The sequence below is a fragment of the Chenopodium album genome, chromosome 14 (genome assembly GCF_948465745.1).
Source record: "Chenopodium album chromosome 14, dcCheAlbu1.1, whole genome shotgun sequence".
In the NCBI taxonomy this organism is placed as follows: Eukaryota; Viridiplantae; Streptophyta; class Magnoliopsida; order Caryophyllales; family Amaranthaceae; genus Chenopodium; species Chenopodium album.
The window spans coordinates 51,321,864-51,337,442 of record NC_137847.1 but is presented as its reverse complement, the minus strand read 5'-3'; the positions used below and the strand labels follow the sequence as shown (position 1 = coordinate 51,337,442).

General features: G+C 30.5%; 2 protein-coding genes across 2 annotated transcripts; one reads left to right on the top strand and one right to left on the bottom strand.

Moving 5' to 3' along the window:
* The first annotated feature begins 668 nt into the window (after positions 1-668).
* LOC145578295 (transcription factor DYT1-like) lies at positions 669-1,627 on the top strand. Its single transcript, XM_081635640.1, has 4 exons — positions 669-839; positions 999-1,184; positions 1,286-1,462; positions 1,568-1,627. Exons 1-4 carry the CDS (start codon positions 669-671, stop codon positions 1,625-1,627), a joined length of 594 nt encoding a protein of 197 aa, XP_081491766.1.
* Positions 1,628-10,443: 8,816 nt separating this feature from the next.
* LOC145579506 (uncharacterized) lies at positions 10,444-14,386 on the bottom strand. The gene is made up of 2 exons (XM_081636746.1): positions 13,859-14,386; positions 10,444-11,647 (listed from the first exon to the last, which is right to left on the bottom strand). Exons 1-2 carry the CDS (start codon positions 14,328-14,330, stop codon positions 11,583-11,585), a joined length of 537 nt encoding a protein of 178 aa, XP_081492872.1. The 5' UTR covers positions 14,331-14,386; the 3' UTR covers positions 10,444-11,582.
* Between the last annotated feature and the right edge of the window lie 1,193 nt (positions 14,387-15,579).

Genomic DNA, 15,579 nt, shown 5'->3' with positions numbered 1-15,579 from the left:
GTTGTGAGGAACAAGGAGTGGAGCGATGGTTAGTCCTTATATCTCCCCCTAATGTGACTGGATCAGGGTTCGATCCTGATCACCCCCACGGCCTCACCCCTCCATATTACAGTTCAATGTGACATTTTGGACGAATATACAAATCTCTAATGATTAGACTCATAATACCATATTTAATTCGAATCAAATTCCGTCTATGTAATGGAACAAATTGTTTATCAAACACTGTTTAGTTTTATTTAAAAGAAACGGAACAATTTATCTTTGTAATGTTACCTACTTATCACACATTACAATGTTAAATGTTTATTGCACCTTAAACATAAGTAATAGAAGAAAGGCCAAAAGATCTTAAGCTGTACTATTTACATGTCAAATGCTGTTAATTTCTTACTCAGGTGCTTTGATTCTGTTAGGAAAGTACATATGATGGAAGTTTTTATCTCTCTTTCTTCTCTCACTCATCATGCCAAATTGCGCCTTTTACCATCCAACAAGTACTTAACAACCTCTAACAATAAAGATTCCCTCCAAAACCTACCATTTTTTGGAGGGAGCCCAAATTAATTAACTACCTATATATATACACATACCTATTATTATAACTTAGATAATTTATTAACCCTCCTCAAAAATTAAAGCCATCTATCACTTCTATCAAATTTGACATGGAGTTTTCATATGCTTCTTCTGATGTTGATAACGACAACGATAACGATAACAACAACAATGATGATTCTAAATTCAAATCCAAGAACTTAGACGCTGAGAGGAGACGACGTGCCAAGCTTAATGATCGCCTTCTTCAACTAAGAGCATTAGTCCCTATTATCACTAATGCAAGCATCTACCTCTTATGACTCTCACAAATTATGCTTTTTTTTTTTTTTTTTTTTCCTAATGTTATTCCTATTTAAGTCTTAATAATTATTAACTCGTCTTTTCCTAATCAAATAAGGTTTAATTTATTACTTTCATTTTTTGGTTTATTTAATTAGATGACCAAAGCATATATCATTAAGGACGCGATTACTTACATTGAAGAGCTTGATAGCCAAGTAAGCGAGCTTAAGGACGAGCTTCTTGAACTCGAAACTTGTTATCCTCCTAGAGAAGAAATTAAATCGGCTATCAAAGACGAAAATAAAGTTAGAGCAAAAGACATGAAGAATTATGGAATTGAGGTTTGCATACTTAATTTGTTACATATGAGGTTACGTACGTACAAATGTACATAATAATTAATTAAGTACTTTCTAATTACCTTTTTATTTTTTTGTGACAGCCTGAAGTGAAGGTGAATCCCATTGACGATAACAAAGTATGGATAAAAGTTGTGTACGAGAAGAAAATGGGAGTATTTACGAAATTGGTCGATGCCATAACTCGGTTAGGGTTAGAGTTTAATGACACAAACCTCATCACCTCCAATGGAGCCGCGGTTATTAGTTCTTGTTTAGAGGTTAGAAATATTAAATCAGTTCAATTTAATTTAAATCAAGTCATTTTTAACCATGTTTCTTTGTTAATATAGCTTAATTAACTTTGTTCTACGCTACATTCCTAGGGTATGAACGACGTTGAAGAGACCGAAGAACTGATAATGAGTGTAATTAGCAGCATATGAAGAAATAAAACCATGGATTAATTGATGAAGCAAATGATTTTTTATAAAATAGTTTCATACTTAATAATCATCAAGAGCTATATATTTTTATTTTCATACATAATGTGGTAAAAAAGGTTTATATTTGTGAGGGTGGGAGAAGAAAATAGTAAAAGCATGCATTATATTGTGTGGTTCAATGATTTTATTTTATTCTGAAAAGAAAATCTATTATTTACATCATAGTAATTAAATGTACTTACTAGTTACTACAGTACTTTTGATAATTCCTTGAATAATTGCAACAATAAATTGTGGTATATGTACCCTTACTTGAATATCCGTACGTATAATTTTACATTATAACTTTATAGTATGCTTATTGTTAAGAATTCTACCAACATGTAATGTGACTTCTATCATACTACCTCCAATTTTTTTTAGTGGCAAGTTTGAAATATTTTATATCTCTCAAATAATACCCCAAAATTGCAACTAAAAAAAATCGGATGTAGTATTTAATTTTTAGCTAGAACTATTATTCAATTTGTAGCTTATACTATTATACATGAGTACATGAGGGCGGTGCATTATGCTTTGAGTTTCGAATAATGTTCTTTACTTTCATTATATACATGCATCATGTTGGTTTTTTATTTCATTCATCCATGTTCTTTTATTATATGTTGCGAATTTAAAAGTGTAATGATCTTTAATGAATGAATATAATATGAGATGTTTCATTATTGAATCGTATATATGTGCATTTATAAGCATCATGTTGCTGTATTGCACACTTATGCAAAATATTTTACCAATTTGTTGCACCAAATGATAAATGATTGATGCATACCTATTACTCTGTACTCCCTTTTTGTCCCAATTGTGTATTTTTTTTACAGAAATTAAGGAGAGTTGAACAACACCTTTTTTTTTTTTTTTTTTTTTTTTTTTTTTTTTTTTTTTGACAAATGAACATTACAAAATTAATAATGACTTTTAATTAAAGAAAAATTAATTGGTCCCATGACTTTTTTTTCTTTAAAAAAAAAAAAGTTGTTCCTCGTACATAAATTGTGTTCCCCTTGTATTAAAACTTCATTATTAGGCATAGTCTTTGGGAGAAAGCTAACAAGGTCAAATTTGTCAATAATAAAAAAATAAAAATAAAAAAAGCAGTATGAGAGTGTTTTATGAAGTAAAGACAAATTTGCCTCAAAAAAAAAAAAAAAAAAAAAAAAAAAAACAGAATTAAAGACAAATTTTAAAAAAGAAAAGAAAAATAAAAGGAAATCAATTCAGTAAAATTGTTAGCCATGAATATGATGCCTTGAATATGAGTGATCAATTTTATTAAGAAACACTCTAATGTCTTATTCATACAAATTATGAATTAGAGTACGTGACGTGTTACTGTATTCGCAACAACTCTCAATTCCTTAACTTATTTTCTATAAATTATAGACACACTATTGATATCATATCGAAAACCCCTCAATTAATATAATATCCCCTACGTAAAATTGACCGGCTGAGATTTTGAATTTTACATACAGTTGTAATTCTTGTACTACGTAAACAACTAAAGAAAACCAAATAAGGAGAGATTCATCATCCACGCTAAGCCATAAATTGTGCTAGACTGCTAGTTACATCTCTTATAGTAAGTAGCAACAGCTAAGAGCTTACTTATAAATTAAAAGATGTTTATAAGAAAAGTACACATTATCTATAAAATCCAGCTTTATATTACTCGTATAAGTATAGTACTTATAGTAGTGGTTAGCAAACTCCAAGAATACAGTTGGCAAAATTTGATGCATTCCTAGTTTACCGCGTTACAAATTTAAGAGAATCTTATTTGATGCATCTACCACCATTCATCCAATTTTCTGGCACAGAAACTTGATTATTTCATTGCATGTCTACGGCAACTACTTTCTTGGGCTCACTAATTTATTGGACTCTTCTTGGATTTTGACCTCCATTGTTGTCTAGTCTTACATTACATTAAGTAAAGAGGACTAGCTACGAGTCGAGCTAAGTGACAAATAAGTCGTTTGGATTGAATGAATTGTAATCAGATCATATTTGTACAATAAGTTTGCATTCTTACTACGTACTGGTGTGGAGTTTAACCTTGACTATTGGCACTGCATGGATCGATTTAGATATTCTTAATAGTATGTGCTCTACTACGCACCCTCCTAAAATCCTATTATAGTTTGATTATTTAATAATCGTGATTATATGTTTTTGACAACGGTTGTCAAGTTTATACTTTAAGAGGAAGTAACTATGAGCCAATAAGTTATTTAAGTGACAAATAAGCTGTTCAGATCAAATTACTTTAAAACGCGCTAAGTTATATTGGTAATTTTGTACGCGACGCGTGATGAGTTTAATTTGTTTTCTTTCTATTGGTGAGGAACTCAACCTCTCTACATACAATGTCCTGCATCAATAATGCTCTACTACATACCCTCCTATACAACAGTGTTATTATTATGTTAAATAAACTATTTATTTTATGATATCACTGACATTTGTCAAAAACATTCACTCGTTCAATATTACTTTCATGTCCATCTATTTGAAGACCAAAATGTCTGATTCAAATCTAAGTTAAGCTAGTTGACAAATTATTTAGGAAACAGGATCTCATCTCCCCATCTCGCTCTCCCCTTCAACTTTTTCATAATTTACATCAAGGTATCTAACATTCTAATTAACAAGATGCTCTAATAATGATATAGCTAATAATAACAACAATACTTCGTATGATTTCTTTTAACATGGTCCAAATCATTATATATAAACATTAAAATAGTACCAATAATCAAACAGAGAATTTATAACAAAACCACATATACCGCCATTCTTTGTTATTACTTGTAATTGTATTGATTTTCGAAAAAAAAAAATACGACTAATCCAAAATTATTAATTAAGGTCTTTTGATGTCATTTTCTTTATAATAATGAATTGTCATGTCTTATTACAGCTTTCAATAATATTGTAACCAACACTTTGGGAACATTAAAGTAACATTATACCAACCTTATTAAATACTTATAAAATCACCACCTCAGACAATATCTAGGGCCATAACTCGTCCTATGGAAACACTCATACATATATACATACCCCTAGCTTATTAACTTAGTCTCTCTCAATCTAATTACTCCCAAAAAAAACTTTGAACTTTTCATACAATCCAACAACATTATTCTTATACCATCCTTACTAATTTTAGCTAGTAAAATGGGAAGATTTATTGTTCTTATTTCTTTCATGATGATCTTGTTTCAAATGTCAAGTTCCATGGCAGTGTCTAGGATGCAACTATTACAAAGAATACCGAACCCGAAACCGGCTTCTCACGTTCAAGTTCCAGCTTCAGCTCCGGCAGTTTCAAGTATTGGTGATGTACAACACATAAGGTTGGTTAGTCGACACCACGATATCCCTATGGGTGGCGATGTTATCCTAGGAGGATTCGCTTTCGCTTTTGTTGCTGCCATTGTTTGCTACATTCGTGTTACTAGAAAAGATCATTCTAAGAATATTAGTCCTGAGATTTTTGAAGCTAAACTTTGAATCCATTACATATATATATCTTCCCTCTCTTTTTGTTCTTTTGACTTTTAATTTTGGTTATGTGCTTGAATACTTAGAATCAAAGAATATAGGATCGGAGTAGATTGTGGTAGTTTGAAACTAGAAAGTGAACTATCTTATGTCCAGAATTAGTTGTTACGCTAATAATGCTAGTCAAGCTAGCTTTAGCGTGGTAATTAAATCTAGATGACATAGGTATCTTATCGTATATTAATTATATTGTTCAAATTAAGAGAGATATATACAAGTATTTGTAAATTGTAATCTTCCTATCATGGGAATTGATGGTAAAAATGTTTACCAAGTGTAATTATGTTTGACTTCTTTGACTTGATTATTTCAACTTCGTTCAAGCTCATTTGAAATTTTCAATTGCTTGTTTTAAGTTCAATTTCTCTTTATTGAAATAAAAACTGATACGTAAATTGTATTGAGCTAAGTTGTCCTAAAAGAGTAGAAGAAGAGGATGTTTGACTAGCTTATAAACTCATAAACCTAATAGGCTATTTCACTTATTACTAACTTTTTCACCGAAAAAATCCGAAGTATATATTTTTGTCGAATTTTTAGGCATATCCTACTAGACATGTTACCATTTAAAAGAATGGAGCCAAAGAACTTGTATCAAACAAAAAAAAAAAAAAAAAAAAAAAAAAAAAAGAAAAAAAAATTGGTATTTAGAAGGATGTGTTGAATTGGGACTTGGGAGTTGGGACAAATGCACATGCATGAAAATTAAGGAATAATTAGGGGGCCGATTCTTCCCCCCGGCCCACTTCCAAAATTATAATGGTCACCAAACCTAATCAATGCTAGTAGCTACTAGCTAGTGGCCGGTTTATGTCAAAAATCGTCTCAATCTGAAACCCATCTAAAAAGATAGATTTTGATTTGTATGGAAATAATCGATTAGTATGACTTAAATTTATAACACAAAGTTTTATATGTGGCTGGTCACACCGTGCGAGTAGCCACAATTTTTTTTTTAAAATTCTTTTTCTTTCTCTTCTCTTTCCTCTTTCTCTCTCCTCTTTTCTTCTTCTCCAAGTCCAGAACCCTTCATCTCACTTTCTCAAAAAACACAAAATTTGCAACCATCGTCAATAGTCGTCTTCGTGGTTCGTTTGTCAGAGATGGTGGTTTCCCTGGGTGGGTAGTGGTGGTTTGGTGACTCCGTTGCCGGAAAATAAGTTTAAGGTTTTTAAGGCCAAATTTAGCTTTGAGAACTCTAGATCTAGAGTTTTCATGGTCGAATTTGGCCTTTTTAGCCATATATAAAGTGAAATTCGAAGCCATTGTTAACTTTTAAGGTATTTGTTCGATTTAATTTTTTTTAATGGTTTGGTTGGATCGGGGTTTGTTTGTGGGTTAGGGGCTAGTGGCAAGGTGTTTGGGGCTGGGACTGGTGGTGTGGGTATGGTAGTTGGTGGTGTTGTGGGTTTGGTCAGTATAACGGTCGAAGGTTAGATGATGGTGGTGTTGTGGCCGCCATTGTTGTGGTTGATTGTTGATTGTTGTGGTGGTTGGAATTGGTGGTTTGGTGGCTACTTTAGCGGTGGGATGGGTGGTTAGGTTAGGGGTTACTAGGTCCGGTTAGGGGTTACATACTAGATTAGGGGTTACTAGGTCCGGTCAGGGGTTACTCGGTCAGGGGTTATTAAGTGGGTTAGGGGTTACCAGGTCGAAGGGGTTACTTGGTTAGGGGTTACTAAGTTGGTGGGGTTACTTTGTCATTATTTGCTGACTTGGCCCCCCTGCCGCACCGTGCGGTTGGCCGCACCAGAAACACGTTGAATTTATAAAAGATTCTATCTCATCTGGCCTCACCAAATATAACCCAAACACCCAAATTGACACAACTATGAGAGATGCGACTCATGCGAGACAATTTCTAATCACGCATGCTATTTATCTCATCCATGATTGTTCAATACATAAGTTTACAAATTTAAGTACTATTAATTAGTGATAAAAAATAACGATTCATTTTTGGTTCGAGATTCTCATCACGTCATACGAATATATTGTATACATACTATTTGTGATTAGTAACATCTTTGAGGCTTTTACCACATCATAATGTTACCATAGAGTCTAGTTTATAATCTAATTGAAAAATGAACTCGAAAAATTACACGTTACCTTTGTGGCTTTATTTCCTGTGAATTCTGAACTCCCCTACTATTTCCTTCCAACCAAACAAAGCCTTAGAATCATAAATTAAGCCAAAGACTCCATGTGTACTTTCTCATCATGATTTCTTACTGGCAACTTCTATTTGTTACAAGTAATAAAACAACTCAATTCGGCAAAAGACACATTGACTATGCTGTGGCAAATCGAGCACATAATTTCAACACATTCAAATACCAGTTATGTTTATAGAGAAGCAAACTAAGTTATATATTGTTGTCTGAATCGGAATTGCTAATTGGTTATTTTATTAGTGAGACTATGTGGACGTACATTATTCCTCGTACTACCTCACCTTTGAATTCAACCCTGTCTTTTATATTACCTATTGCATTATGAGGGATTTCACGCTTGTCAATGCATTACTTAAGCTATTAATATATTCAATTATATTTTTGTAAAAATTATAAAAAGTTGATATTTTAAAAGTAAATTTCGACACGAAGCTAATTAGATCTCACATGACTATGTTTTTCCTATAAATAAATCACAAATGATGATCAAAGAAAATTAAATGAATAATATATAAGCCCTTAAGGTACAATAAAATAAAAATGGAGAAAGTATTAAGAATTTTCCTCATGAAAAGGATTCCTAATATCTCTCATCCTCTCCTGAGTCTCCTCTCCCTTTTTCTTACCTCTAAAAAGAAATAAAATAAAAAGGGAATAAAAGAAATTGAAAGAAAAGACATGAAACGATACACTAGAGGGCTGAGGCCCGTTTCTATCAGGCCCCATTGGGCCCTAGACTAGTTGTAATGTACGCATAAGAACTCAATCACTACATGAAAATTGATTGACGCCCACTTATTGTCATTATCAATGCCACCTATGTCCAAAGTCAAGACTATCCACATTTCACGATTATGTGAAAACTCCTCCTTCCCCCTTACCACAAAATTGCTGGTGTCATTGCTATCAAAGTTATAAACTTTTTGTGCTATATTGTAACACAACTTTTGTTCCTTTGTTTAGTAGACAATATGATATTGTAACATGACTCATATTGTGAATTATCCTTTGTCATACATTAAAAAAAAACATAAGGTATAATATATGTTAATATTAGCTATTGTTTCGAGTGATATTAATATGGTATGTTAAACATTATGAATTTATGATCATTATGATGAACATTATAATTTACTATGGAGCAAAATATAGTGGTCAAAACTCACAAATCATAATATTGATATCTCTAATCCTGTATTGTAACCCTAATTTTAATTTTCAAGCTCAAATTGAGATAGAGTTGTCTCTTTCTATTATAGTTAGTTAGTTGCCTTTATAAAATAACTCAATCTCCGCATCATTACTTTCATAACCAAATATATACCTAAAATATAAAAACACAAATTCAAAGGTAAATGTATACACAATTACTATATATTTCTCACATTCTAAAAATTAAGTAATTGGGTAATGCAAAATGCGAAATTGTATTTTTGTTTCTCCCTTCTAATTCATCTCTTTCCCCTTTTCCTTTCCTCTCTCATTTTATTATCTCAACCCCTTCTTTTTCAATACAACTCGTACATCGCATTGGTCGAAATACAAATAGATCTTAATTTACAAGTATACATGTGCATTACTTCGTAAAAAAGGGTCAATATTGAGTCCAACTTCCCTTCCGACAATCGAAATAAATCATTTCACTTCCACAAGTCAACAAAGCTATTGATTGTAATTTAATAGGCTATATATTTTTCAAAATATATTTTGAACTTGTACGTGTATATTATTCATTATTCAGCACAAACATGCGATTAAATAGGCTGGCATTCATTAATATTCGATTGCCAACATGATAATAAAAGACAAGAGCAAAACCAATCAAGTCTTGAATAATTAATTTTCAACACACATGGAGTAACTCTAACTCGTTTTGTCAAGTAGGTAGAGTTTCATTATTTCAAAATTTGATTTGATCTATTACTACTATTATTATTATTATTATTATTATTTTTTTTGTTATTATTATTATTATAATATCTCAAAAACAAAAGTCATACAACCTATAATAAATTAGTAGGAAGCCGAGATACAATCTGGGCCCCTACTCCTCTAGCTATAGCAAAGTCTACCCAAGTGAAGATATGAGCTGCAGCACGAGCCCCAATGTCTTGCGTCGTCGAGAACCTTTGAATCCGCTTCAGCAACGCAATAGACTTCTTCTCTAATTCCCCAAGCGAAGAAAAGGAGAAGGAAAATGATAAACATAGCTCTTAGGGCTATGAATAAGAAGCTAAAAAAGAAAATATTGAGGATAAAGTAACATTAATTACACTGATCTGTGCATGATTTTGTCATGAATTCCCAACTTAATTCCATTTTAGAAAGTATATTAAATGCTTATATATAACCCTAAAGGTTACATATATCATTACCCTTATTATTATTTATTTATTTTATTATTATTATTACTACTTTGTTTATGAATATAGTCGATGTCTTTTGTTTATTGAGATATAACTTTGACAATAATAATACATGTGGAGTATTACACATGTTGCTATATGAAGAAAAAGAAATAATTAACAGTATTTTTTTTTTTGAATACCTTTTAGACGAAAAATAACTCTTAAAAGTGAAATCCATGCGACACGTGGAGCTCTAGCAATAGTAACAAAATATTTCAATTAAAAAAAAAGAGAGAATAAATTCAATAATGGATCTAAGTCATCTAACAGATTATACTCCATATATCAATACATTTATAATACTCACTATTTGTTTGAATTTTTAAATTTTTTATTTTTTTTATTTTTTGTATTTATGTGCTAAAATTTGTTATATATTTAGATAAAATTTCTACTATTAAAAGATAATATTTTATATGTAATTAGTTTAAACATAAAAAATCTCATTCGCCAATTTTACTTATGTGGCATTTGAATTATTTAAATCTAAAACAAATTTAGATAAAATTTAGAATATCAAAAGATAATATTTTATATTTAATTAATTTAAACTTAAAAATATAATTCGACAATTTTAGGCATTTGAATTAATTTATTATAAAAGAAATTAATAATCTTTTATTTAATTGGCTACAACTAAAATTTATAATTTTACATGACGTGCTAAGAAAATTAAATCCAAACTCCCCTTTATATATATATATTAGATTAGATTATTTGTCTAACACATACTACGTATATACTCCTCTTGCTTCAATTCACTACGGAGTATCATTCTCAATATTGTTTTTTAATATTTCAAAATTCTTGTATATGGGTCCACTATTGTCAAAGTTTCATGCATAAAATGAATAAATATAGTACCATAATTAGCGGTAGACTATACATTATTTCATGCTCATCCCTCCCACCCTTTTTTTAGTCTCGAAGTATCACTAACTTGCATGGACTGAGGGAGTGTTGGCTAGTTGATTTGATACATCAAATAAATATTTTAAACGAGTAATAACCTAATATAGGTCTAATTAATTAAATTGTATCCAAAAGTACAGTGAGTGATGCTGATTCATTTCAAATAGACCCCGACTGAAAATAATATGATAAAACTAATCGTATCCTCAAAAAACACTACTATTTTTTATTATTACATTATAGACTAATTATACTCGGTTTTTATTTGACTTATACTCAATCAACTCAATGAGTCATTGTCAAAAAATGACCATACACTAACAAAATTCACCCTAAACAACTTAGATGATTCACTCATTTTCCACCTCAATATACACTAATCTATAAATCAACCTACATCACTCTTTTATTATGCAAAATTGCTTTTAAGAATTATAAATATAATTAAAGCTAAGGACGTGTCAAATTATGATTTTGTTGTAGTCAGGTGGAGTTGATGCTTGTACTTGTAATTGAGAATACAATCCTAAAAGGAAGATCTATACTCAAATGCTTTAATCTTTAAAAGTCATTAATCTAAGCAAAAAAGAAGATTAAGCAAGCATAAAACCTTAAACAAACTTTTCTTTTTAAAATTTTCTATGATTTCTTTACTTGATAGAACAAACATTTTTGCGACAAAAAACACCAACATTCGATTCTTTCCAACCCTTTGTCCTATCAATATATAAAATGAATTCCCACTTTATTTTTTTTTTATTTATTTTTTTTTTTTTACCAAAATTTGTATTCTTTATTATTATTATTATGGAGAAAATTAGCTATTTGTTATCTCTGATATTGATGGTTATGATCACTCCCCTTCCTTCCAAGTGGCGTTTGTATATAAGAACCTGCATTTTTGTATCACAATTATATAATTATTGTTAGAAATCATAATTTTGGAATTCTCAAATGAACAAAAGAAAAGATAGCACGTCATTTATACAAACATAACTAGTCATTCAATATATCACAAGCATAATCTAAACCAAGTAAAAGTCACCTCTTAACAAAATGTAATAATAATAAGCAAGAAACAGTATAGTTGGCTTAATTATTATCTCAACGTAACATTACATGTAACTAATGACTATATTATCGAATTATTAGATCAGAACATGGAGACACTACGATACATAGATATTAGGCGTTACACATCAATCTCAATAACTATGGATTGATTAACATATAGAGTTCTAATAATTTGATAGAGTATAAAACATATTTCTGGGCCTTATTGGTTTAGGCCCAGAAATATGTTTTATATTCTATCTTAATGAAATACTTTGATCAACAATTATATGATATGTACGTTAATAAAAAGCCCACTTAATGTACGAGTAGATTGAATCATGCAAATTAATTATGAACACAAAAATTCAAATTACAAACGGAACATTTAATTAATTGTTACATATAAATTCATCTACAATATTACTACTTTAAAACCAACAAACATATTTTTGATTCAAACATAATTTAATCATATTAATTACTTCGTTGTTAAGGACAAATTTAAAGCCTAATGCTAGTTTACAAGTAGTAATATTAGCCCACTGTATTTTCCCATAGGAAGTTATATGGGCCCCATATAATAAAACTTAAAAATAGGGCCCAACGTAAGTGTAGTAATTCACGAGTATAACAACGCAAAATAACATAAACTTGATTATTATTCCTACATTATAAACGTTTAATGGTCCCACATTAAAGAAAATGGACCAATAGGAAAACAAATATGCACATTATTTTTACTACCTCCGTTACATATTATTTGCAATGATTTGACATAAAGTAGAGAGGAAAAATGTCCAATCATTACAAATAATATGTAACGGAGGTATTACTCGCTAATAAGGCTCTAGCTATGAGTTTAAAAAGATTTATAACCATAAAAATGCACATGATTATTCGTAAATTTTGTGTAACCGATTTGACCAACCCACATTTTTTGTTTGTGACTAGGAAATATAATTACTTTTAGCTGTCACCAAAATTATTTAAATGTGTCACATTTAATGGTGGTCAAAAGGTTTTTTTTTTCATAAATGTTATATTGCCATATGTGTATATTACAAAGTATTTTGTAACTGCATAGTTTGCTTTGGTTGGATGATCAATTAGTTGATTATAATTTTAAAAAGTGATATTTAAAACATGATATTATATGTTTCAGTACGTTTTATATACTTGATTTTCATTAATTTGAAAATATTTTAACTTTTAAAAGTTATTTTGGTTAGCCAGCTTAGTTTTCTGCACTTATTTCTTCTAAACTTGTTTGGTTTAGAATAAGTATAAATACATTAAATAGCCCTATGATAATATCTAAAGCCATTATTGGGTTTGTAATTAATATAAAAATAAATGAATTTCATTAACTAAACTATTATATCTAGCACAATATTTTATAGATTAAGTATTGAATAACCAAAATTATAATCTCCAATAAGGTCATCCTAATTTATAATCTCAACTATCATTTTCATTAAGAGGGAAAAGCCTTGTTTTAGTGTCATAACCATACATTTACTTTTGCAACACTTAATCAATAAATTAAACTAGGCAAAAATCAGGTGCTATATTAACTCGTTCTTACACCTTTGACTTTAAATAATAAAAACCTTTAAAAAACAAATTAAATACTCGTATACAACATGTTCAATGTTGTAAGTCGGATAATAATTCACCTTTTTTTTTTTTTAATGAATTAATTCCCATGTTCTTCATTAACTAATCTCTTCAACCAAAATGAACTAATAATTGAAATGTATATAATTATTCGTAGTACATTTAATATTTTTAAATGTATATTCTTTAGTAAAATATATTTCACTTTATGACTTAAACCCATATTTATTAAAAGGTATATATCACACATTTGTTCAATGTTGTCATTTTTTAACCACGTTAAAATAAACACACACATACAAAATAAACATATATTCATTAGAATAAATTAAATCTCAAAATATTGTAATAAATTAATCTTATAATTAATTAAATAAAAAACATTAAAAATTAAATAAACAAAAGAGAAAAAAAGGGAGAAGAATTATTACTATCAGGATTGCAAAATTGAGGATCTTCAAAGATAGAGAAAGCAAGCTGTTTTTGCGCAACGCCAATATCAAACAATATGACACCCGAAGAAGGATCTTGGACGATTATACCCTTAACCGGTAACCATAAAAATAGCTCTTCTTGGCTAAGTCCTTCAACACCATTTAGACCACCAAAAGAAAGGTTAGCCCTTACGACGGTATCGAATCGAACCAACGTCTCAAACTTAGCCTCACATGGCTCGTCAAAGAACACCTCTAACAAGTCATTTTGGCTAAGTGTGTAGGACTTTACGTTCATTGGAAAGAGCCCTCCGGGGAGGCCACGACTCTTTAGAAGATCGTGTATTGATAATGAATAATACGATGCGACGACGATGTTGGTCGAGAGAGTTAGGAAGAGGAGGACGATTAGGGGTAGAATGGTCATTGTTTTCATGGTGGTGGAGGAGTAGAATTGAGTAGAAACCATAGCTTCTTTAATTTGGAGATTTTGAGATTTTTGGTTGAGTGAATTGAGTGATGAGAAATGACTAATGTGTGGGGGAGAGAATAGGGAGATGGGTCGTATATAAAGGGAGGTGGGCTCCCAAATATTATTTGTGAGCCCACCGACCTTTATACACGACCCTATTCGGGAGTCCACTATGACCACACGTGTTGAAAAAACTGAGTTGTGTTTAGAACGAGCTAAAAAAAAGTCATGTTGTATCAGGCTTGTGTCGATATTTCATAATCAAATAAAGCCCATTCACAACTCACATGTCTTGTCAATAGCCAATACCTTTTATTTTAATGGGAAATGAAATATGAAGCCCTATAGGAAACACATATATACACGAAGGAAGATTAAAATGAATATGAAGATTTATTAAGCATCGATAACACTAATTAACACATAATTTGATCACAAATTTTCAAAAATATATCATTTATAAGAATTTATTTAATAGTTATTTGCTACCATAATGTTGTCAACGGTAGGGTTGCAAATAAGCACTAAATACATTTTCTAATTTGATAAACTTTTGAGAATTTACAAAAAATATCATACATCCTATAGTGTATGGACTATGCACCCTAATGCTAAGGGCTTCATTTATCATTTTCTTGTATGGACTATGCACCCTAATGCTTAAAAATATCATATATTTGCTTAATAATTATCAATATTTCATTTTTAAACTTCTTGTATGGACTATGCACCCTAATGCTAAGGGCTTCAATTATCATTTTCTTTTAGTGAGTTAATTGTTTAGCAAAAGATTCATTATCATCCATGATCGCATCGTATTCATTATCAATCCACGATCTTCTCAAATTATCAATTATAGTCTTTGTCTTTGCACATTGTAGCAACATAACTTAAGAAGATCGTGGATTGATAATGAGTACGATGTGGTGACGGTGAATTGTTGGTTGAGAACTAGGAGGAGGTCAATTAGGGGTAGAATGGTCAATATGTTCATGGTGATGAAAGATTAGAAGTGAGAAGGAACCATGGCTTATTTGATTTGATTTATAGATCTTTGGCTGAGGGAATAGAGTGACGAGTAATGAGTAGGGGACAAATCGATAGAAAGATGAGTCATATATAAAGGTTGGAGGTCTCACAAATATTTGTGAGCCCACCATCCTTTAAACATGACCTCATGTGTTATACTAGTGGGACATGTTTAAAACAGGCCAATTTATACTTCTTTTGTTCCAAATTAGTTGAC